The sequence below is a fragment of the Balaenoptera musculus genome, chromosome 18 (genome assembly GCF_009873245.2).
Source record: "Balaenoptera musculus isolate JJ_BM4_2016_0621 chromosome 18, mBalMus1.pri.v3, whole genome shotgun sequence".
Taxonomy (NCBI): Eukaryota; Metazoa; Chordata; class Mammalia; order Artiodactyla; family Balaenopteridae; genus Balaenoptera; species Balaenoptera musculus.
Genome location: NC_045802.1, coordinates 51,140,538 through 51,163,959, shown reverse-complemented (window position 1 = coordinate 51,163,959; position 23,422 = coordinate 51,140,538). Strand labels below are relative to the sequence as shown.

At 40.2% G+C, this 23,422-nt stretch overlaps 1 protein-coding gene across 1 annotated transcript in view; it reads right to left on the bottom strand.

The window, feature by feature from the left end:
• Nucleotides 1-23,422, bottom strand: part of SLAIN1 (SLAIN motif family member 1) — a 53,830-nt gene that overhangs the window by 6,612 nt on the left and 23,796 nt on the right. The window contains 3 exon segments of the mRNA XM_036831983.1: nt 41-196; nt 5,079-5,420; nt 7,781-7,930. Coding sequence (XP_036687878.1) covers nt 41-196; nt 5,079-5,420; nt 7,781-7,930 — 648 coding nt within the window.

The following is a 23,422-nucleotide window of genomic DNA, read 5'->3' as shown; positions in this document are numbered from 1 at the left end:
AACTAATTAAAATTACACACAAAAAAATTGTCATACTTACTACAAGACTGTATTCTTGAAATTCCATTTGCAGCTCCATGCAAGCTTGAGTCAAAACTCTGACTATTCCGCACGGTGACTGGAGAACTACCATTGCTACTAACAGCGGTTGTGCTTGGCATCCGAGCTAGATTAGGCATACTTCTTCGGAGCTTATCTAGAAAAGAATTTTACAAAGTTAAAAATCACAACTTTTATGCCAGTTAAAACACTAGCTTTCAAAAGTAAATACAAATAGAAATCATATTTTGTTCAATGACAAACAGAAATTATCATGTGTGTTATGAACTCTAGCAAGCTAACTAATTACCCTGGTAGAGACAAACACACCCCACGGCTCCAGAAAGGTTCCAGCAAACAGACTGCTAAAGGAAAGTACTTGTTCTATAAAAAGAGGGAGGAATTAGGTAATCAATTAGCTGTTTGTTCCTATACAATAAGTGGATAAAACTGAATCGAAGTGAGGATAGAAAATAATCTTACAGCTTAAAAAAAAAAAAAAAAAAAAAAAGCTAGGAATTGTTACATGTTAATAAAAAAAAAAAAACCTAGAAGTGCCAAACCAGCAATTACTGAATCTTTTGCTAGCATATCAAAAAAGGAAGAAATTCTTAAAATTCTAACTTGAGATGTTTTGACATATCCACTCATCACATCAACATGACCACATTAACTTCTGGAAAGTTTTAAGGGTCATGAGTACACCACCAAACCTTTGGAGACTTGAAAATGTGCTTCCCTTTTTTTTTTTTCCTTGCTGAGTACATCTTCCGCCACTAAGGGGCAGCAGAGAGTCAGTCACGCACAGACCTCAGTGCCTCTGAGATTTGAATTCAGCCACAAGAGGGCAACTCTACAATGTAGACAGTTTTCTCTTTAATACGCACACCCCCAAAACTAAAGTACACATATCAGGTCACTGAAGCTCAGAAAACAAAGGATACATCTGAATACTAAGTAAAAACCCATTCAAGTACAAAACCAGATTCATTTCTCTCCCCTTCACACACAGCTCCTTCTGCATCACTTAGATCCTTTGATTATAGCCCTACTCATCAAGTCACCTCATCCAAAAAGCGGCAGAATCTTCCAAGTTTCACCTCCCTTCTTCACCCTCGACTCCCAAGTCCTGTCAATTCTGCCTCACAAATATTTAACAAATCTCCCACTACCACCTAGTTTAGACCTCATTATTTGTCACCCACATTTTCACAAAATCCTCTTAATTGGTCTCTGTACACCCTGTCTTGTTCCTCCGCATCTTCCATACAGCCAGTGACTTCTAGCCAGCCACCTCCTAAAACCCTCCGATCACTCTCCCTCCCCTTCCTCTGAAAGCCCAAGCTCCTGGGCTGAGAACAGATCCTTCCAAGATACAGGCTCTGACTCCATCTCTAGCCTCATCTCCTGCTGCCCTCGCCACACAGCCTACTCGCCAACCGTAGGGGAGAACGGAATTTCCAAATACTTCACACTCTCTTGTACCCGTGAGCGTGCTGGTCCTTTCACTTGGACACCCCTCCCCACTTTGTGGAATGAATGAATGAACGAGTATTTCCTGTGTATATATACGATACAGTGTGTTAGACAAGGGAGTTCCCGACTCCCAGTGGGGTTACAGTCTAGACCACTGTTTCTCAAGCTCTTCTTCTACTATCAATCTTTAGGAATCCTTTAAGGAATAAAGGCAGCAGCCAGTTACCCACCAAACATCTAAATCTAGACTTACAGTAAATACAGGGTTCGGGGAGGTCCTCAGGCTAACACTGATTACACCATGCCACTGATAACCCCTGCCATACCCTAAAAATCACAGTTAGCAAATGTTCTGCAAGCTTTAATCATTTATCATACCTGGCAAACTATTCAAATACAGTAGCCCTACCCTGCCCCACCTTATGGGCAGGGGATACGTTCCAAGACCCTCAGCGGGTGCCTGTAGCCGCCCATAGTACAGAACCTTATATATACGATGTTCTTCCTGTACAGGCGCTGACAGGCAGGAAGCACACACAGCGTGGATACACAGGACAAAGGGATGATTCACGTCCCAGGTGGGACAGAGCAGGAAGGCACAAGATTTCCTCATACTACCCACGACAGTGCACAGTTTAAAACTCACGAATTGTTTATTTCTGTAATTTTCCATTTAACATTTTCAGACTGCAGTTGACCATGGGTAACTGAAGTCACAGGTGAGGGTGGACTGCTGTATGCTCCTTTTTTTTTTTTTTTTTTTTTTTAAATTTATTTATTTATTTATTTATGGCTGTGTTGGGTCTTCGTTTCTGTGCGAGGGCTTTCTCTAGTTGCGGCAAGCGGGGGGCCACTCTTCATCGCGGTGCGCGGGCCTCTCACTATCGCGGCCTCTCTTGTTGCGGAGCACGGGCTCCAGACGCGCAGGCTCAGTAGTTGTGGCTCACGGGCCTAGTTGCTCCGCGGCATGTGGGATCTTCCCAGGCCAGGGCTCGAACCCATGTCCCCTGCATTGGCAGGCCGATTCTCAACCACTGCGCCACCAGGGAAGCCCTGTATGCTCCTTTTAATCCTATGATCCCCAGAAATATACCAAGAACTTTCAAGAGCCATCCCTTTGGAAACCAGGCAATGTAGGAGCTATGGAAGTAGTAAATATTAACATGCACTTCTATTTTACTTTTAATTATCTTCTTCTATCCAAATTATTTTAATAATTTAGAAAAATATTTGAGAGATTGGTTTCAAAGTTACAACTCTCATTCCACAATTTTGTTCAAATAATCCTCTGATAACAAATGAAGGCTCAGATATCTGAGCCACATTAATAAAAGTTTTAAAAAACAGTGGGGTTGGGGAGACCACCTTTACTTTTTCGGCACTTTGAACTTTTCCAGCATTTTTACTCCAGTCAATGGAATGGTCATTATTTCATTTATTCCTTATGACAAACTTAGGTTAAAGGATTACATGTTACATAAAGGAGAACGTGTACCAGATGATTTGATGTCCAATTATACCTAAGTTTTCTAAGAAAGGGATATTATTTGTCTACATTTTGTAGCCAAATAAATGAGAGCTCAGAGGCATGAGAAGCCTGGGAAAGGTATAAGTGGTAGGCCAGGAGGGGAACTCAGCACGTACTGGCCTTCAGAGCCTGTGTACTCAGCCGTTAAGTTAATCAGTCAGAAGTCCAATCCAGAGAACTGCTGTTGTATTCCATTTTCCTTTGCGTGTGGAGACCAGACCTTTTAGAGAAATAAAACTACCACAGTCAGACACCAGGCTGAGAAATATTTCCACTTCCCTAACAGGAACCATCATAACACAGATTTAGGGAAACCTAACCCTTTTCACAATGGTGTTGAATGTAAGTTAATACCACTTTTCTAAGGTAGGACAATGACCCCACTGACAATACTAATCAAGATGCAGAGGTAGCAACTGCTTGACAGGCAGGATGTGATGCTCTAAGACACTTGACAAAAAAAGCCTTTGCAGAAACAACTCTGTGCCCTCTCCCGCAGTTTTAATGATGCTGTAATTTTCGTTAAGCACATAAAATATTGTCTTTGATATTATCAGCTTTAATAAATTAGTCACTAGTGGCAGTCACTTTACCTGCCACTGTTTTCTTTTAAATTTGAAATCTGAAGGTATTAAAAAAGAGAGAAGTTCTGACTATAAAACCTTAAATATTTTCAAATGGTCTCTCAATTAGCATGAATAATAGAAGTCCAGAGGAAGAAAAAGTAAACACTAAGTACATGATAGCAGGTGATGACTAGTATGATTTGTATTTGGCCTTGCAATATTTTTAAATAATTTGTTGGATCATTTCTGGGCCCAGGTTTGAGAAATGCTGCTGTAGAATAATTAAAAGCTATAGCTCTATAAATATGGTTAGTTTCTCCATACTCTACAGGATTTGTGTGTGAGGGTCAGACTGATCATCAGTGCAAAAACATACCAGGCTTAGAATATCACATGATTATTCTCCCTCTAGTTCTTGTAAGTTAAGATCCGTAGGGGCTTCCCTGGTGGCGCAGTGGTTGAGAGTCTGCCTGCCAATGCAGGGGACACGGGTTCGAGCCCTGGTCTGGGAGGATCCCACATGCCGCGGAGCAACTGGGCCCGTGAGCCACAACTGCTGAACCTGCGCGTCTGGAGCCTGTGCTCCGCAACAAGAGAGGCCGCGACAGTGAGAGGCCCGCGCACCGCGATGAAGAGTGGCCCCCGCTCGCCGCAACTAGAGAAACCCCTCGCACAGAAACGAAGACCCAACACAGCCAAAAATAAAATAAAAAATAAATAAAATAAATTAAAAAAAAAATAAGTTATAAAAGGTGGGACTGGATTAAAAAAAAAAAAAAAAAAAAAGACCTATAACTCCTGGGAGTGGGGAAGGAAGATAAATGATGAAGAGGGAAATAGAAAAAATTACAAAAAAGAACGACACATATTCCAACCCACCGTGCTGCCATCAGGACAAATCAACTTGCCGTTACCACGCCTAATATCAGCTTCCACAGCCCCACTGCTGCACCGATCTTAATTCTAGATGTCACGACACCAGAGGGAAAGACACATCTCAGACTTCCCCTAAATCTCGATGTGCACTGCAGCATCCTGTCCAAGCACCAGGGTCCACACTTACCATCCATCACTCTGGGCTAGGAGCAGGCCGTCAGAGATGGGGGGTTTTGAGAAAGATGAGAGAAGATGCAGCTCAGTGCCTCTGACTCCATGGAACTAGGAACTCCTCAACTCCCACAGCCCTGCTGTCCTACAGCTTTACCAGCCACAACATGAAGATGCTCCCCATTTCTGACTCAGTCTGGTACCTCACAATGGTTTTCCTGAAGCTATAAATCTGGGACACGTAATCAGAAGCTGGTCAATTATAGATTTAAATGTACACCAACCAAACTGATAAGGTCTTGAGAATGTACTTAATAAGTCTTGGAAACATTTACCAGTTATTTATATTGACCTTAAAACCATTTCTTGACTATGTATGGAAGATCAAAGCACATCGAATACCAAAGGGGCATACAACTTACCTCCGTTGGTCCTATTTGGTTGCTGATCTGGAGTCTGGGCTTGAGGTGAATAATACTGTTGCTGCTGGTAATTATTCGAAGGAAAATACTGGGAACCGGGGCTCCTCCTACACTCCCGAATGCTGGAGAAAGTCTGTGAATGGGGAATTCCTCTTTGGAAAGGTGAACATCTTGGAAGACGAGGCTGAGGTGGTGGCAGGTGATCAAATTCCTCCTCGTCCTCCAGGCTGAATCGATCGTATTCTTGATCACTACACGTCCCTTTTTTTCCTGAATTCAGTGACACACTGGAACTATGTCTCGACACAGATGCTGAAGTAGAAGCATAATCTTGCCTGAGACCTATGGAACAACAGGAAATAGTATTATCTTATGAGGCGTTTCAATCTGGCTTAATTATTAAGTTCCAATTCATCAAATATTTGAGGAAAATTGGTGTCAAGCAAGTGATTCAAGTGGAGACCCACTATCTTGTTCTTAGTTTATTAAATCCCAAGAAAGCAGACACATTTACCTACCAGACAGACAGCTAATACTAGACTATTCTGTTCTGGGAAAAGATTGCCCGAATTCCAGTGAAGATTAAAAATATACCGCTACAGTTCATCAATCAGTATCTGTCAATTTCCCCAAGCCATTCCTTCTGGAATCTGGAGAGATACTTAGGAAGGCTACTTAGGAAAAACTATTCATCATCATGATGAGTAGTTAACTGTGAGTTAGACCATCAAAAAATCAAATCTCTGCCCAAGTAGGAACTCCTGCTCCCCATCCCAACTTTCAAAGTCAAAGGAAAGTTCAAAACCTGGGGCACAAATATTTTCTAACGAGGTCACTTCTCTTGTTCTTTTTGTTACTAATATTATCTTTTTCAAAGCATGCTGACACTTCAAAACTTCAATAGTTTTGGGTCATCCTCAATGACAGCCATCTAAAAATAGTCAAACTGGATGTTTCTAGTTATCTCGTTGCCAACCCACAAGTTTTTTTTAAGTAGTCTATGCCTGACTGACTACTTAACTTCCGAGACTGGCATCCAATCTTTCAGCCATATATTTTTTTTAGAAAGAGTTACTGTTAGTGTACTGTTACTAAATAACAATATAAAATAATCATTTTTCCTCTCAAAATGTATCCTATTAAATCTTGCATAAGCATTACAATGTTTCTCATAGTAGCCTTGCCCAATTCTGAAAGCAGGAAATTGTTATGCTTAAATGATACTTGGCTGTTTCTACTTATGTTGGCCTCAGAAGATAATTCCAAAATAAGCTTAGCCCAGTTCTGTGATCTACATCTTCTTTTGCCTTTTGATACCATTAATACCCTTGAAGTAGTTCACTCTCAGATTAATTGTTGTAACCTTATTGCAGAACCAGTAATAACTCAATGTTATTGGAAATAACATTTCCAATTATCTCTCCTTCAATAATTATGTATCTTGAGAAGTGTAATTTTTATTGAAGTATAGTTGACTTACAATGTTTTGTTAATTTCTGCTGCACAGCAGTTATTCAGTTATACATATATATATATATATATACACACATAATTTTTTATATTCTTTTCCATTATGGTTTGTCTCAGGATACTAAATATAGTTCCCTGTGCTATACAGTAGGACCTTGTTGTTTAACCATTCTATATGTAATAATTTGCATCTGAGAATGCATTAATTGCATGTTTAATTGAATTTTTATTAAGATAGCTACACACTCACATGCAGTTCTGGGAATAATAGAGATCTTTCGTGTACTCTGTCCAGTTTCCCTTGATGGTATCATTTTGCAAAATCATAGAATAATAGGACAACTATGATACCGGCACTTATATAAACGCATCTGATTTAGATTTTCCAGTATTACTTTTATATGTGTACATGTGTTAGTATTAAATTCTATACAATTTTATCACCTGTAGGATCATATACCTACCACCATAGTCAAAAACAGAGAAGCTCCCTAAATCCCTCGTGTTGTGCTTTTATAACCACATCTACCTCCCTCCTGAGAGCCCACGCCCTATCCCTAAGCCCCGGCAACCACTAATCTGTCATCCATTTCTAAAATGTTGTCATTCCAAAATGTTATATAAATGGAATTATACAGTATGAAATCTCCTGGGATCATCTTTTCCACTCAGCATAATTCCCTGGAGATTCATCCAAGATGGTAATGTCTTTCAAAATTTATTCTTTTTTCTTGCTGAGTAGTACCCCATGGTATGGAGGTACCCCCAGCTTGATTAACCATTCACCTACTGAAGGACATCTGAGCTCATTCTGGTTTTTGGCTATTATTATAAATAGCGGTGTTATGAACATTCATATGCAGGTTTCTGTGTTTCTGAACACAAGCTTCCATTGCCCTGGGATAAACGCCCAAGAATACAATGTGCTGGGCCTTATGGAAACCGCATGTTTAGTTCTCTAAGAAACTGGCAAACTTGCTTCCACAGTGGCTACACTGGTGATGTTTTACATCAATGTATTTTGCCCAGAGTATGTCCTAATATTTTACAATGGTCATGAGACTGTGAGAAGCATTTAATTGCTCCACCTACAAAGTAGGACGGTATGAGAGAAAGAATAGAATTGTTTGCCCATTACCTGGGGAGAAATGCCTGAAACCTCCCCACCCCCTTAGGTTTCAAGTAGAAGCCTCTAGTTTAAAACGTTTTCTAGTTTAAAAAGAGGAACCTACTTTCTTCTTGCAGACGAGCCATGATCTGAACATCAGTGAGGTCCTGTAACTTATATCCCATGGAGATAGAATCATCCTCCAGTTCTGAAGTACTCAGCTCACTGTCTATGGATGACTGGGGACTGAGAGGGGAGCCCCTGGATGTGTAACCTAAAAACAAGGGAAACGTGTTTGTTACTTAGTCTAAAGAACTGCAATTTGCATGTGCTTTACAGTTCACATATCAACAGTTAGCACTTCAAGGCATTCTCCAATCAAAAGACACAGAGTGGCTGAACGGATAAAAAAAAAACAAAACCCATCTGTATTTTTCCTGTTTTCATTAAGTCACCAAAAAACAACCAACACACCACTATGACAGGAGAATGGCAAGACAGTATGCACATCTTCACGTGTTCATAATTCATATATACAAAACCACTTGTTTTGTTTTCTCAAATTCAGTTTTCATAATTCAAAAATCCACTCTGTGCTGTACACTAAAAAAAACTGTTAAAAAGGTAGATTTCAGTAGATTTCATGTTATATGTGTTTTTTTTTTACCACCGTAAGACAAGAAAAATCAATAATGCTAAATCTGCATCCCATTAGCTTAAGTATGTATCTAAAGGCATGGTACAAGAATACATATCCTGTACACTTTCAATGAATAATCAGACATGCTTGTCTCTGGTAGTAATGGATTATATATTTTAAACTAAATTTTAATCTGGTCCATTTTTTAAACAGGTACAAACAGCAGTGCTATAAATGGATAAGAATATCACACATAAAAGGCACACATCCATACATACAAAACCTTCATAATTTAGAATCGTCACAGGAGACTTGTAGTCACTCATGAAAGTGAGAAAGTAATGGCTTGAGATAAGAGAACCAAGGAAGAAAGGGCTGAGGGGAGAAAATTATAGGGATGGAATCACCAATGCTGAGACAACTATGAGACCGTCATCTCATAAAAAGCTACTATAACTATTCTTTCTACATAGCCCTGACTTAATAAAAAGCACCAACAATTTTTTAAACAGCAAGATATAATAAAAGTCTGATAATCTTCAATCATAATGCAAATCATAAAGGCCTTTATTTTGTTCAACATTTAATTTTTAAAGCACATTATGCATTTGGAAACACATAATTATATATATATGCATTTGATAAAGAGTGAAGGTTGCCTGCTACACACGATTGAGAGCAGATTAATGACGTTAAAGTACAAATTAACCCTCGCCTTTGTCATACCCAAAGTAAGTGTGCAGCGACTCCCCACTGTGATAAGTAAGATTACCCTCAAGCTTTTCAATGAAAGGTGGATATTTAAGCTGTGTTTAGGACTGATTTACAAAGCAAGCCGCTAGACGAGAAGTTGAAATATTACCTGTTCTTTCAGGTGTTAGTATTGCTTTATTTGAGGTTTTAGAGAAGCTGGGAGTATTAATGCCATTGCTATAAGGGCTGAGTCTTGCCACAGGGCTATAAGGAAAAGCCAGTGAGACATTTGAAGGGAAGAGACTCCGCCATCGGCTAGCTGTCACAGAAGCAGAAAATAAACAGCAGCAGTTAGCTATACAGAAGCAGACGTTGACTTGTCAGAGGGAGAAAGGGAAGAGGTTAAAAAAATGAAGAGACAAAGCAACTTTTCATTCTTAACTGGCTCTCACTTATCTAAGGGAAAACATACGTAAAAGTGGGCTATTTGTGAAGCAGGGCCCTATTTCTACCTTCATTAAGAACCATTCAATCAGTGCCACCTTGATTACAGTCAGTTATGTCTATATAACAGTGAAAAGTTGTTTTTAATTTCCTCATTGCGAATGTTTTCTATTTCTGCACAAAAATTTAACTGTTTTAATAATATAAAATGTTAATGTCAAAAGAAAAACTCAAGGAAACTTATCTTTAGAATTATGGGAAATAGTTCTTAATATTAACTGTTCAGAGTCCTATTTTTTTTCCTAAGGTTTATTTTCAACCCATTTAATATTAATAAATGTTGATCAAAAAATTATTCTGGAAATTTGTTCTTGGATTATGGAAGAAACTTAAAATGACTACTGCATCTACTGCATCTCTGCTTGAGTCCAAAACAAGTTTTGTGGAAAAATGATCTACAAAAATCACAGAAGGGTATACATACACCAAAACTTAGTGATAGTTATTTCAGGTGGCAGGCATAGAGGTAATTGATAATCTGCTGGATTTTTTTCTTTATAAAAAATATTTTCCAAATTTTCTGCATTGAACATGTGTATTTATGTAACTTTTAATGGTAGGATTATACCTATTATTAATTTACTACTGTAAAATAAGGAACAAAAAGGAATTTTACCTGCATCGGCAGATGATCTAATTGCACATTATCTCTCCTGTCCTAATTAACATATTTCCCTCCTCCAAAATTACCAGCCCCTTGGATCTTGGGATCATAAAAAGACCCTAAATTGTAAAAAAAAAACTTAAGTCACACCTAAAATCACTTCCTCTCTCTTCATGACATACAAATTACTGTGCTAGTCAAAATCCACTTTTCTAAAAAGCAATCACTTAGACACGTGCTAAAGCAGAACATGAGGGAATAGATGAAAAGTATAAATTAGGTTAAGTTTCACTTTGAGCAATAACTTCGTTATATTTGCTGGAAATTTGACAAAACTTGAAGAAACAAGTATAAAAAGAACTGCTTTGAAATGCACTCCCAGGACACTTTTAATGAGAGATGCTAATGAGCAAATAGCTAAAAAGTATTCAAAAATGGGCAGTGGGGTTGGCGAGGAAGAAACTGTAGGCTGTGGGCAGGCAAAAAAGTAACAACGTCCAATCCTGAGACTGGTAAGGTCCTTGCATAATAGCACCACGGTTATTTATAAGAGCAAATGCTTCCTGTTACTTCAGCAAGAATTCTTGAGAAACAGCACCATCCCATTCAAACAACTACAGAAGAAAATACCTTTTCCTTATGCAGATGGAAGAACTAGCTGAGGAAACTACATTCACAGGGATTCTGCTTTCAGAATCCGCAAGTTTCACGAAGGGGTCACTGCCAGGAAGCCTCGTTCCTAGTTGACACCAGTCACGTCACTTATCCAACATGCAATTCCCAATCTGTGCCAGAGCAGAGCCGTGCAGAGCTGGCACTCCCTTCCCTAAACCATCAGATATTGTAAACCTGATCCCAAAACACACTGAGAAGTAGGGGTTAATATGCAACACACACTAGGTAGCTCTTCTCACATCTTCAATCTCTATAACTCAAAGTTTCTCATTAAAAATTCTGTATTAAAAAAAAAAACAAACCCCATAGTTCTTTGTGACAGCTAACTTGCTTAACAGTTGATGTTATGTTACACCAATACGATCACTCGCCAGGCAAATTACAGTGACTGCGTGTTCTCACCCGCAGATGCAGGCGACGACGCATCACAGCTAACCAGCATTCATTACTCTGCACAATAACTACTGTGACCCGGGCCTCCCAGCACAATGGCACAGCGATTGTGGCTGTGACAGCAAGATCCCAGCGAAGAACACAATTAGCATCTATTGCGAGAAGAATGCTCTGCATTGTGCTTTGGCATGGAGGCTTTTTAAGAAGAGGGAGGAGAATTTTCGCAGAGGCAAGCTAACAAAAGAACGATGTTATATTAGGGCCCGAGGTTGTGGTGGAGGAGGAGAGGGGAGGGGGGCGGAAGCCATCGCATCCTAGTTATTCTTCACTGTGTCGCTGAAGAATTGTAACAACTGTAACAGGAAGCATTTTCGTAGAGAATAAAAACAAACCAAAAGAACTGTTCATAGGGCAATTTTGTTTTTTCCAATTAATTAATTTAATGGATTTTCCGTATACACGGGGATGTCAAATTTTTTTGAGAGGCTTGATGATGATCAAAATGACCCTAAGAAAGGAGCAAGACAACTTTTGATACAGGAGAAAATGGGTGATGAACTTCTGAGCAGCTAAGTTTTCCTATCCTCCTACTCCAAAGTTCTCTCGGTAAGTCAAAGGCTTCTCCAACTTGGATCAAACGTATCATACTTGGCAAGGCTTTCGTTCCCAAATACCTAAGTTAAACTCTCTCCCAGAACACTTCTGTCTGCACACTCTCTGTGGTCCTACTGCCACTTCCTTCATCAAGACCTCGCCACCTCTCACTAGATTATCGCAATCTATTCCTCAGCCAAGTTCCGGCCACCAACACTGCCCTCAGAAAGCTTGCTCTGAGCGTCGCTACCAAGCTTGTGTTGGTCCTTGATTATTTTAACTGTGTTGCTCTCTTCCTTTCTAAAGTAGCACAGTGGCTTTTCATCAAATACTAGACCTCAGGTACTCCAGATCACCCTTATCCACTGCCCTATACCTCACTGCCCACATCTAGAGTGTTTCTAAAGCTTCCTTGTTAAGAATACAATTGGTATTGGTTAAACTTTCAACTTTGCCACCTTCTGTCTAATAAGCATTTTCTATTGAAATAAATGTGACAAAGTACTAAGTTGTGGACAGATACCTCAACTTTCTGCAAGAAACTAGTTTGAGTGTCCAATGGTCTACTAGGTTATTTTTTTTGTACACCTTCAAAGTTGTCTAACTTAAAAAATAAATCACACTATATCTGTGAAGCTATTTTTTGTACATCATTAGGCAAAGTATAAACCCCCTGCAAAAATCAATTTGATAAATGCTCCAGTGATGATAATATCAAGAAAAATCATAAAGGATAGGTAATGGGATAGGTTTAAGAAAGAATCTAAATTTTTAAAATTTTCCACACTAAAAATTATTCCTAACAAAAAAGTTCCCAGAAACCATGACACTCCTACCATGCCTTGATCATCTTTGCCTACACTCATAGTATATATAGTAAATATGCAAATTTTTGTTGAATATATATATCCATGCATATAATCAAAATCTAATTTAAGAATGCAGTATGGCTTAATTCACATAAAAGGAAAAAGAGTAACTGATTTAATATGTAAATCTTAGCGATAATCCTCAAAAGGACAGTACTGCATCTACCTAAAAGAGTTCAAAATAAAGCAACACTCTATTCTGGAAATAATCATTTTCACACTTTCCCCTTGTTATAGACAGAGCCAGGTGAGTACCCAATACAATGTCTGGTACATAGTATATAATCGATAAATGTTGAATGTGGTCAAAATCTTGGCAGGTTCACTAATTCTCCCCTATTTCAAACCATTCTACCATTCCTACCTTGACATCTAAATGATTTTGCCAAATTTCTTAAACTTAATATAACTACAATTTAGTATATCTTTGAAGACAAAGGTGAGTCTAGACATTTCAGCCCAGCTTGAGGCCCAGTGAAGAAATATACCTGTAGGAGCACTTCGTGAATACTTCCCAGTAACCGCTAAATTGTTGAACTTTATGTGTGTGAATCTTCTGGTTTCGAGCTAAATGATTTTATATCACTAACAGCCAGGTCCTGTGCGGAGTAACTGACGCATCGGATTAAACAGGCTTCAGCCTAGATGAGCTAGTTCCTACAATGCACAGTTAAAGTGAAGGATTGTGGAACCAGGATCTAGGAACACTAGTTGGCGGTAAACCATGCAAGAAGGCTACAAAGCTTCCTCAAATTCTTGAGATGCCAACATTTCTTAAAATCAAAGAAACCATATACAAAACAGCTGAAAGTGTGTTTAGTGGAATTTCTATACACCCCACTATCAGCGTAGCATCTGAGTTGGTTTGAGTTGGGTGAGTGAGTCCTGGAGGGCTGGACTCTTACTCTGTCTAGTGGCTTCTATCAGTACAGCCATACTTCTAACCAACTGCTATGGTCTGATTTTTCGTGTCCCCCTAACATTCATATGTTGAAATGCTAAACCCCAAAGATGACAGTATTAGTAGGTGGGGCCTTTGGGAGGTGCTTAAGTCCTGAGGGTGGAGCCCTGAATGGGAGTAGTGCCTTATAAAGAGGCTCCAGAGAGATCTGCCACGTGAAGATACAGGGAGAAATCTGCAACCTGGAGAGGGCCCTCACCAGACGGTGCTGGCACCTGATCTCGGACGTCCGGCCTCCAGAACTGTGAGCAATAAATTTCTGCCATGTATAAGCCACCCAGTCTGTGGTATTCTGTTACAGAGCAGCCTGAACAGGCTAAGGCATGGGAAGTTACCCTAAAAACAAGCCCTACTCTACTTCTCCCATCTTTTTTTTTTTTCTTTCTCATCCAAGAACAAGACTCTAAAAGTCAAAACTGCAGTTTGCAGAGACCATGGCTCACTAATTTCCCACATCCTGTCACTTGTCTCTCTCACAAAGCAGGTGATCTGGAGCATCACTCCCGAGGCTGGAATGATCCCAGCAGTGTGAAGAAATCAGTCTAAAGCAGCCCTAGAAATGTTTTCTTTCTGCAGTTTTTAATAAGCCTGATGAAAACTCATTAACAGCAAATCTGAGTTCTGTTCTACTAAAATTCACAGAACTGCCTTCTACATAAGTCATATTTTTGTATCTCCTTGCTCGTGGCTCTTCTCAGCTACCCAAATGTATATTCTCCATCATTCCCTAACCCAGGAGCTGCTCTGAGGAACTGGCCAACTACCTGTGTACTCTTGAGCCAAAAAAACAAAAGAGTCTAGTGCTCCAGAATAATTCAGACACCCAACATTTACAGACCACACCCAGAGTCATTCCCTTATTCAACATTTACCAACAGATACCAAAAAAATAAAGGTCAGTCTCCAGGAGCGATCTCTTCCATAGGTACACACAGCACATAGTTCTTTTCCTGCTCAATTCCCACAGTCATTCTGGGAAATCTGCCTGGCCCCTGTGCTCCCACCTGCTTTTCTAAAATTCATTTTTCCCTTCATTTGAGTAGGCACCCACCATGGTGGCTCTCCAGCGCCAGATGCTACAGATACTGAGCTGGGTAAAATATGGACACTGTTCTCCCGCCCTTCCCACTTCAATTTCTAAAGACCAGTAGTGCAGAAGACAGGCAAGTAACACGAGCACAAGTGCCATGACAGCACCATGAAGTGCGCGCAGAGCAAAGTGAGGACAGTGGTCAACTTTGAGGGAATCCAAAGACTTCACCAGAAGACATGATGTTTAACATGGCCCTTGAAGGTTGAGGAGCTTACCTCCCAGGGTACAATGCCATTCTACATATTCATTCTGGATAACACATGTGAAGTCATGGAGGCATGAACAAGCAGTGCATATTCAGGGGATGGCCGATGTTAGGACTGAAGCATAGGGTATATGTGGAGAAGAGTTAGGGCTGGAGAGCTTGGGAGGATCCGTTTCTGCACGGTCATGTGTAGCAGAGGCTTTAATATTCAAGTACTGTCTTGACTTTGAGAAGACGACAGTCATGATCAGATATGTATTTTCTGACGACATACAGATGATGGACTAATTGGGTAGAGACTGATGATTGGGAGACCAGTTAGGAGGCTTCACAGTGCAGCTGGTGAGACACCACGAGGTACCAAACTGAAGTACTGGCAGAACATTTGGTGAGAACATGTTAAGCCACATCTGAGCTGAAGTGGAAATATCTGGTGAGCCAATGAATACAGGGAGTGGAGAAAAGGAGTAAGGCAAAGCTAACACCATGGATTCTAAGACACAGACGCCATCCGCTAAGACGGGAAACATGAGATAAGCATGCTTAAGAAAAAAATGAATTAAATTCGAGATACTTGTAGGACATGCCTGTGTGCTCGTGTCCAGTAAGGAGTCAGAATTCAGGAAAGAGGGCAAGAGACAAAGAGATCAGGGTACGACAACAATTAAGTGTTAGATGAAACCGCAGGCACGAGTGAAATCAGCCAAGCAGAATGTAAAGAAGGAAAAGAGAAGAGGCCTAAGGAAGGAACATTTAAGAGTGGGTACGGGGAGGATCAGTAGAGGTGGCGGGAGATGAAGGTGGGTTTTGTGGTCTCTTACCTGTAGATTAGAAGGCAATAAACATGCTGAGAAGGCAGAGGCTGGAACAGAGAACCTGGCAAGTATTAACAGTAATGACCGGCCCACCACTGAGACAAGCACAGGTTATTACCTAGGTGAGACTGGAGAGCATATCTCCGTGATAATACTAATCTCAACAGGCAAGCCTAAACAAAACACTTGAAGATGTTAGCAAGTGTCCTTTTTATGATTCTCTAAAGGGCATTTATGTCCTACTGGTTTAGGTTTAGATAGTTGAAGTGTGGTGGCCACATTACTCATGGAAATGTCAAAGTGACACCACCTTTGTCATAAATAAGTAAGGGGAAAAGAGCCCTAGTGATTGAAGGTTATTTGCCACTGGGGAATTTTAGAGATCTAGGGTAAGATCTTGGTAAGAAGAGTTAGATGTGGGTCTGGAAGGGCTAGGTGGCTGTATTCAATGCCTGTGAAAGTCAGAGATCACAGCAACAGGCCAACACAAGAGTTGGCAAACATTTTCTGTAAAGGGCCAGGCAGTAAAACATTTTAGGCTTTGCTGTCCTATGGTCTCTGCTGCCACCACTCAGCTCCGCCAACTCTGCCATCACAGCATTAAAGCAACCACAGACAATACATACATGAATGAATATGGCTATGCTCCAACCAAACTTTACTGATATATACCAAGAGCTGAATATCACAGAAATTATGCGTCATGAAATATTACCGTTCTTTTCATTTTTTTCAACCGTTTAAAAATGTGAAAGACGCCATATAAGAACAGGCAGAAGGCCAGGTATGGCCATAACTTGCCAACCCTTGGACTATTATACATACAGGGTTTGTAATATTCCCTCTGATAAATGCACAGGATTAGAATTCTATTGCAAGGGTACGTCAAGGGTTAAGACATAACAACGACAGCCAATAGCATTCTTCTTTACTGTCATTTTTCATAACATACTGTAATAAAGACCAACAAAAGACTAAAAAGACATTGGACACCAGAGTTCCGGTCTCCATCCTGCCACAAGCTGGTTCTCAGATCTGGAGCAGATCGATGTAACATCCTCGTGTTGCAGCGTTCTCATCGGAAGAGAAGGTATGTTTGTCAGAGGGTAATAAGCAGGGCTGTGGCGAGTATAAGACAAAATTTGCACCATGTATTCACAAACTACAAAGCATTTTTTAAGGAAAACTACTGAAAAGTTACAGCAAGTTGGGCAAAAACGTTTTCTAAATTCTGAGGGAAAATGTTCTGGAAGCTGGGTGGGAGAAAGGAGAGTACAGAAATGATCCACTCTTCCACTCTTCCCAATACTCAGGCTGTTTAACCTGCCTTCTCAAAACGATGGGCATGCTTTTTACGTTATAGCTCATCTAGACAATTTCACAGGCTTAATCTTTCCTCAGCTGTTAGCAACTCAGAAGCAAAGTACTGGACCTTGAACTTTCAACAGTTTGACCAGGATAGGTCAACAGTTCTCACTTATTTACCCAAAGACTATCTCAGAGGAAACAAACGTCCCAAATGACACATTTTTAAGAAATATGGTTTCTTCCAAACCACAAGCTCCTAAGTCATATCTCTGAGTCTTAAACAATGATGTTCTTTACCACAGAGTCCCGAAAGTAAAGGAAAAGGAAGCAAGGAGAGATTAACAATCATTCAATCTTTCCGTGTTTATTCTTTCTTTTATACAACAGGTAGGCAGCCCTCAGTTCCAAGCCAAAGAATTAGAGGAATTCAACTACATGGTCCTTCACTAACACCAGGTACAGAGTGGTTTAGGATCAGCGAAGCACAGGCGACATCAGCTCTTTTAATACTTTCTGTTCTCCTTATATTGGCAGGAAGTTGTATCCAGACCACAGCATTTTGCTCTAAGCCCACAAACCACCGGGGCAGGAAGACCTCCATTTCACAAACCATCCTCTCCAGAATAAACTTCCTAGGTGATTATATTACAGCTTTACATACCTACAGCCTACAGAAATGCTTGGACTAAGCTTCAACAAGGGAACTAAGAACCCTAGGAAAGACAGTATTTTATTGGTTCACTCTTACAAACTGACTGCACAGACTGAGGTGAAGGTTTTCTGGAGTAAGTTCACAGGAAGTAAGTACTGCTGACTTGGCCCCAACCCGTGCCAGCCCCCTGAAGTGGTAACATATGGCTTGCAGCTTATCTGATCCACTATTTTTACTGGGTGAACTTGAGCAGCATTAATTTCTGCACAGCTCTCCCCGGCCTGATAAATAAGCAAATGGGATCTAGGAGGTCCTTCTACTACTCTGAAACAGGTGATCATACTGCTCTTTCCCAGACATACAGAAAGTAAAGAGGATTCAACTATTATGCACATGCCAGTGGACTGATATAAGGAGAAAGGCTAAAGAACTAGTAGATGAGGTCCTTAATTGGTGTAATTGGTATTCTTAGGGGCTATTTAATCAGAGTAAGTTAGTCATCACCCCCAAGTCTCTCAATCTTCAAATTACAGCTAGAAAAACCTACTAAGTTAATTTGAATCTTTTCCCACAGGTTCAGTCCATTCAACCTACAATGACAAATGTAATGATTTAAAATTATATGTTTTATATAGATATGATACATATATACCTGTGATCCCAGAAGATTGTAGATACTCAGTATTTAAACTTCCAGTTATATCCAAAATGTAATAATTTATAAAAACATGACTTACAAACCACCTTTAAAAAACATCTAATAAAACAATTCATTTACACATATAAATAATACCTGGAGCTAACCAAGAAAGTCACTTTCAACATTACGATTAAGTTTAATATATTAGGTTTGAAAGTAACTAAAAGATGGTGTATACCTCAATGATTGGCAGATAACTGTTTAATATTTGTTGAATGAGAGTTACAAAATTTCACCACGAAGGAGTGTTAGTTGATAACATTTATTCCATAGGGATCAGAGTTTTATAATTATTCTTGATCTGAATTTCATAGTTAAAGTAATCTAGCTGGTTAAAGTATCTCATCATCATGATTAAGGCATTAGACCTCTTTTACTTCTCAGACCCTAACCAGTCCCGAGACCACATGCCGAATGCTCTTCTCTCCCAGCTACTACTGGATCCTTCTCAGGTCTTCTCTAACCAGGACAATGGTCTAAAAGTAAGGCTGGAAAATGAGAGTTGGGAAGGGAAATTCTGTGGATTGTCAACTTGTTTCCACTTAATCACTGGTCAAAACTGAAGATAAGCTGCCAGCTTTAAGCACACATGGACCAAACCCAGTGTTATCCGGGACTGGAGTGATCTCTACGACTTCACAAGTCACCATCGTCATCAGACTTCCCATCTGCAATTAATAGGGGAGATTAAAAATAAATCTAACTTCAGTAGTAATTAGACTTCAAAGGCATGTTTAAAAATTCCCTTGTACAGAAGTCATTTCTCCCTTAGGCCTGACTGCTATGGCTTACATCAAATTTAAGGACAGTGAAAATGGCCACAGAATGTGAGAAGAGGGCCTATGTGAAAGTAACAATGTAACCTGCAAAGAACAAGGGAAAAGAGTGACCTAAGAATCTGTCAACCATGCGATGTTGTCATGCGGATTGCAGACGGCTGCTCTCAAGTTAGACTACAGCCACAACGCAAGTGGTGACAGCCGGCTGGAACAACTTCCACGTTCTACACAGCAATAATGAGATAAGGAAGATGCTACAGAATCTAATTCTATGAAGAAATAGGCTAGATGATCTCACGTTTGAATATAGTGGGTTCCCCCCAGCGAACACTAAGGATAGACTCGATAACCAATGAGAGTCTTCCTGCCCTTGAACATGTACAGTGTGCTAAGAATCCAAGCCCAGTAGGCTAATAGAAAGCACTAGAAGCTCCTGAATAGAAGAGTGATGGAAATGGAATTTGAACCATCCTTCCTATTTAGCATCTCCTGGGCTAGGGTACTCTTCTGCCAGTAAGGGACACAATGTATGTGGCCTACATTCCAGTGGCAGAAAAGGCCTCTGACCTACTAGTCTTGAGTGGTAGTAGAAAGTAAACATATCAATATAAATAACGGAGCTTTGACGAAGCAAAAACTTCTTTTGGCCCTAAAACTAACCACTTCCATGATTTTATTAAAATACCTGCATGGAGAAGAACATTCAAATATACATAAAGGTTATAACAACCAGATCCATTTGGCAGGAGTTTTGCTTTGGAATTTGGGGACAATTACATAATTCGTATATAAGTGCAACTTTAAGTAGACAAACCAGCACCAGCTTGTTGGTACCTGACTCCCCGTGGTGAAAAGGTTAGACATTTACTGCATGCTCACCCTCTCTTGCCTTCCACCTCGGTGTGACAGTTCTATCTGGACACTGTCAAGGTTTATTGTATTTTTGTTCTGTGCGATAGCTGTGCTTCGGACAAGCTTTAAGGTGATCACTGGATGTCAAGCCACATAAACATGGCATTTCAGTGTTTTGGTGTAGTAAGTACCATTAACTGGAGAATTGAGTATTGTGAAAGGACCACAGCAAAGAAAAGTAACTGGCACTAGACCCCAACAACTAGGGGAAGGACATCATAAGCCTTCAGAGTCAACTAATTTTCTTATTTTATCTTTCTTGGTTTCTCCTAGGTCATCTTGGTGACCTAGGGTTGCTAGATCTCATGGATCTCTCTCCTGGTACTTTTCCCGCCATTAAAATAGGGTGCATAAAGTAAAATTTTCTAAATCTTTGCAGATCCAAAAACCTCTCCCACTTGTCTCCACAATTTATTATTTGCCTGGGTACAAAATTACAGTTTGAAAATAATTTCCCCTCAAAACTTTAAAGACAATATTGCCCATCTAGCATCCAATATTACTTATGAAATATCTGAGGTCTGTTACTGTTGTAGATAACCTATTTCTTCCTTTGAACATTTTTAGGATATTCTCCTAAACCCTGGAAAATCTGAATTAAACCAGGATGTCTAGGTGTAGATCTCTTTTCATCTATCCCAGTTCATGCTGAGGGCGTGTCTTTTTTCAGCTCAAAGAGATTTTCTTCCGTTATTTACTGATTCTTTCTTCCTCTAAACTATCTGTTCCAGCTTCTAAAACTGTTAAAGATTAGAGGTTGCAGATCTGTCCTTCAAGTGCCCTAACTTCTCTCAATTTTCTGTCTTTTGGGGCAATTCCTTTGTCCAATTCAGATAAGCAGCTTGGTTCCTAGCCCTCTCCAATTCTATTTCAGTACTTGCAAGAAATTAAAAATGACTAAAAGTAGTAATAATTTGACTACTGCTCTTCCTAGCACTCTGTTCTTGTTTTAAAATTGTATTACTCTCTTGAATCTGAGCACACTGAGCTCTCTATTCCCCTAGTTACTTCTTTCCTACAAAGTCAGCTGACCTGTTTATTTTGTTCATGCTATTAGTTTTCTCAAAAAGCAAGTGAGACTTGGTTGCTGGTTCGTATTTATGCATAAAGGCTAAGTTCATCTGAATACAGGTAACTGGCGTGAGTTTCTTCGGCACCAGTATAGGTATTACCCCAACAGGCCTCTAAGGAAACTAACAACAGACAGTATGTAAACAGGTGGAGTGTTTCATAAGCAAGTTCCCCATAGGTGTCTGCACATGCAGAAGCAGCAGAGTGGCTGAGATCCCAAGAGCACAAAGGAAGGAGGTCTCTATCCTAGGGGTGGAAGGCGGAAGCCTTCCGAAGTTCATCCAATACTCCTCCCACCCTCTGCTCAGTCTAATATGGACACCTGAAGTCACCTCGAGCTCTGCTTCTCAATCAGACCTCTCTGCCTTCTTTAAAAATAGGTATCTGGTTTGACCCTGAAGATTAGACATCCCCACCACTTGCAGTCATCATCTTTAGCACATGCCAGCAACTCCTACTGCTAGAGTATCCTTTTCCTGAGCCCACTTTCATTATCTAAAAATGCTACGAAAATGGAAAATCACACACGATTACATTGCATGTGCATATATACACATGTATATGAATACACAGGCACACACAAGGTGACTAAAACCTGAATTTCAAAAGATCGATACTTTTACACACACACCCCGTTCACTGAAATACAATCTTACAAGTGGAAAAATATTAAACTCACAAGTACAAAATGACAAGAGCTCCAAAATTCAAACACGTGAAACTTGTCATTATATAAAAGTATAAAGCTCCATGTATTATAAATAAATGAGACTATCAAAGCCTTATATTTTCAGAGTAAATTAAGCACCATGAAGTTTGGCCACATTTTAAACTACTGCTTCTCATAGGAGGTCACGCAAGAAATTCAGGATATTAATGAGAGAAGCAGGAGATAACATTTCCAAGTCTAAGTTAAAGAATCATCCTAAAAAATGCTAAAGCCCGGGCTTCCCTGGTGGCGCAGTGGTTGGGAGTCTGCCTGCCAATGCAGGGGACGCGGGTTTGAGCCCTGGTCTGGGAAGATCCCACATGCTGCGGAGCAACTGGGCCCGTGAGCCACAACTACTGAGCCTGAGCGTCTGGAGCCTGTGCTCCGCAACAAGAGAGGCCGCGATAGTGAGAGGCCCGCGCACCGCGATGAAGAGTGGCCCCCGCTCGCCACAACTAGAGAAAGCCCTCGCATAGAAACGAAGACCCAGCACAGCCAAAATTAAATAAATAAATAAATAAAATTAAAAAAAAAAAATGCTAAAGCCCAACTGCAACATCCCAAAGAATTTCTAAAATCACTATTTCAACTCTCCAAATTTTGCCAGATTTCAAAAAAGGGTCAGTCTTGTACGACATTTCAGATAACACCCTGTAGCTTTCCTGTCCAAAGTCATGTCACTCCTTTGCTTAAAACTATTCAAAGGTTTCCCAACCATCTTAAGAGAAAGTCCAGAGTCCTTAACTCTAGTTTCCTTTAGAATCACTCAGCAGAGGTTTTCTCCCTGCCAGTGGTCTGCCAGTTCCTCTCACTTCACGAGTCTTATCCCATCTCAGGGCCTTTCCACACGCTGCTCCTCTGGTCTGAGCTGCTCCCCTGCCCTCCTCTCCTACAGAGTTACCTGCTGAACTTTTGCTGACTCTTCAATATGTCACATCCTCAGGAAAGCATTTCCTGGCCACACCCCTCAGACTCAGGTCCATGAACATCATCATGCTTGTTTTAAGGGAAAGGAAGAAAAAAGAACAAGAGCTGCCATCTGTGTCATCTGTTCCCTGTACTAGACTGCTTGCTCCAAAGGCCAGATGCTGAGTTCATCTTGCCACAGTACCCTTAGCCCTTAGCACTGTGCCTGCACCTAGCAAGTGCTCAATACATTTACTTCATGGTTTAGCATCTGAATCATCTCTCTGGTCAAGGCCCAGTGTCTCAGGAAAGGTGTCTACAAATTCTTGCAGAAATTGACTGTTTTGTAGAGGTCCCAAGAAACAGGTATGAGCACCTACCAAAATAAAATTTTACTGCCATAAAGGCAAGTGTAATCAATCATCAGAGTAGTGTGAAAGCAGGAAACAACTGCTATGGGAGAATCTCTATCATTTCTTCTCATTGGGGTGGGTAACAAAATAGCATGTCGATTATGTGTTCATTATAACAAACATTATGCACGGTTATGAGTTATTGCTTATTTTGATAAACACCTTTCTAATCATGGTGGAAATGCAAAACAAAAACAAAAAAACAAATAGAAACACATGCATAATTGGCAAAAGAAAGGAAAGGACAATTGTTTAGGAATATCTGGCAAA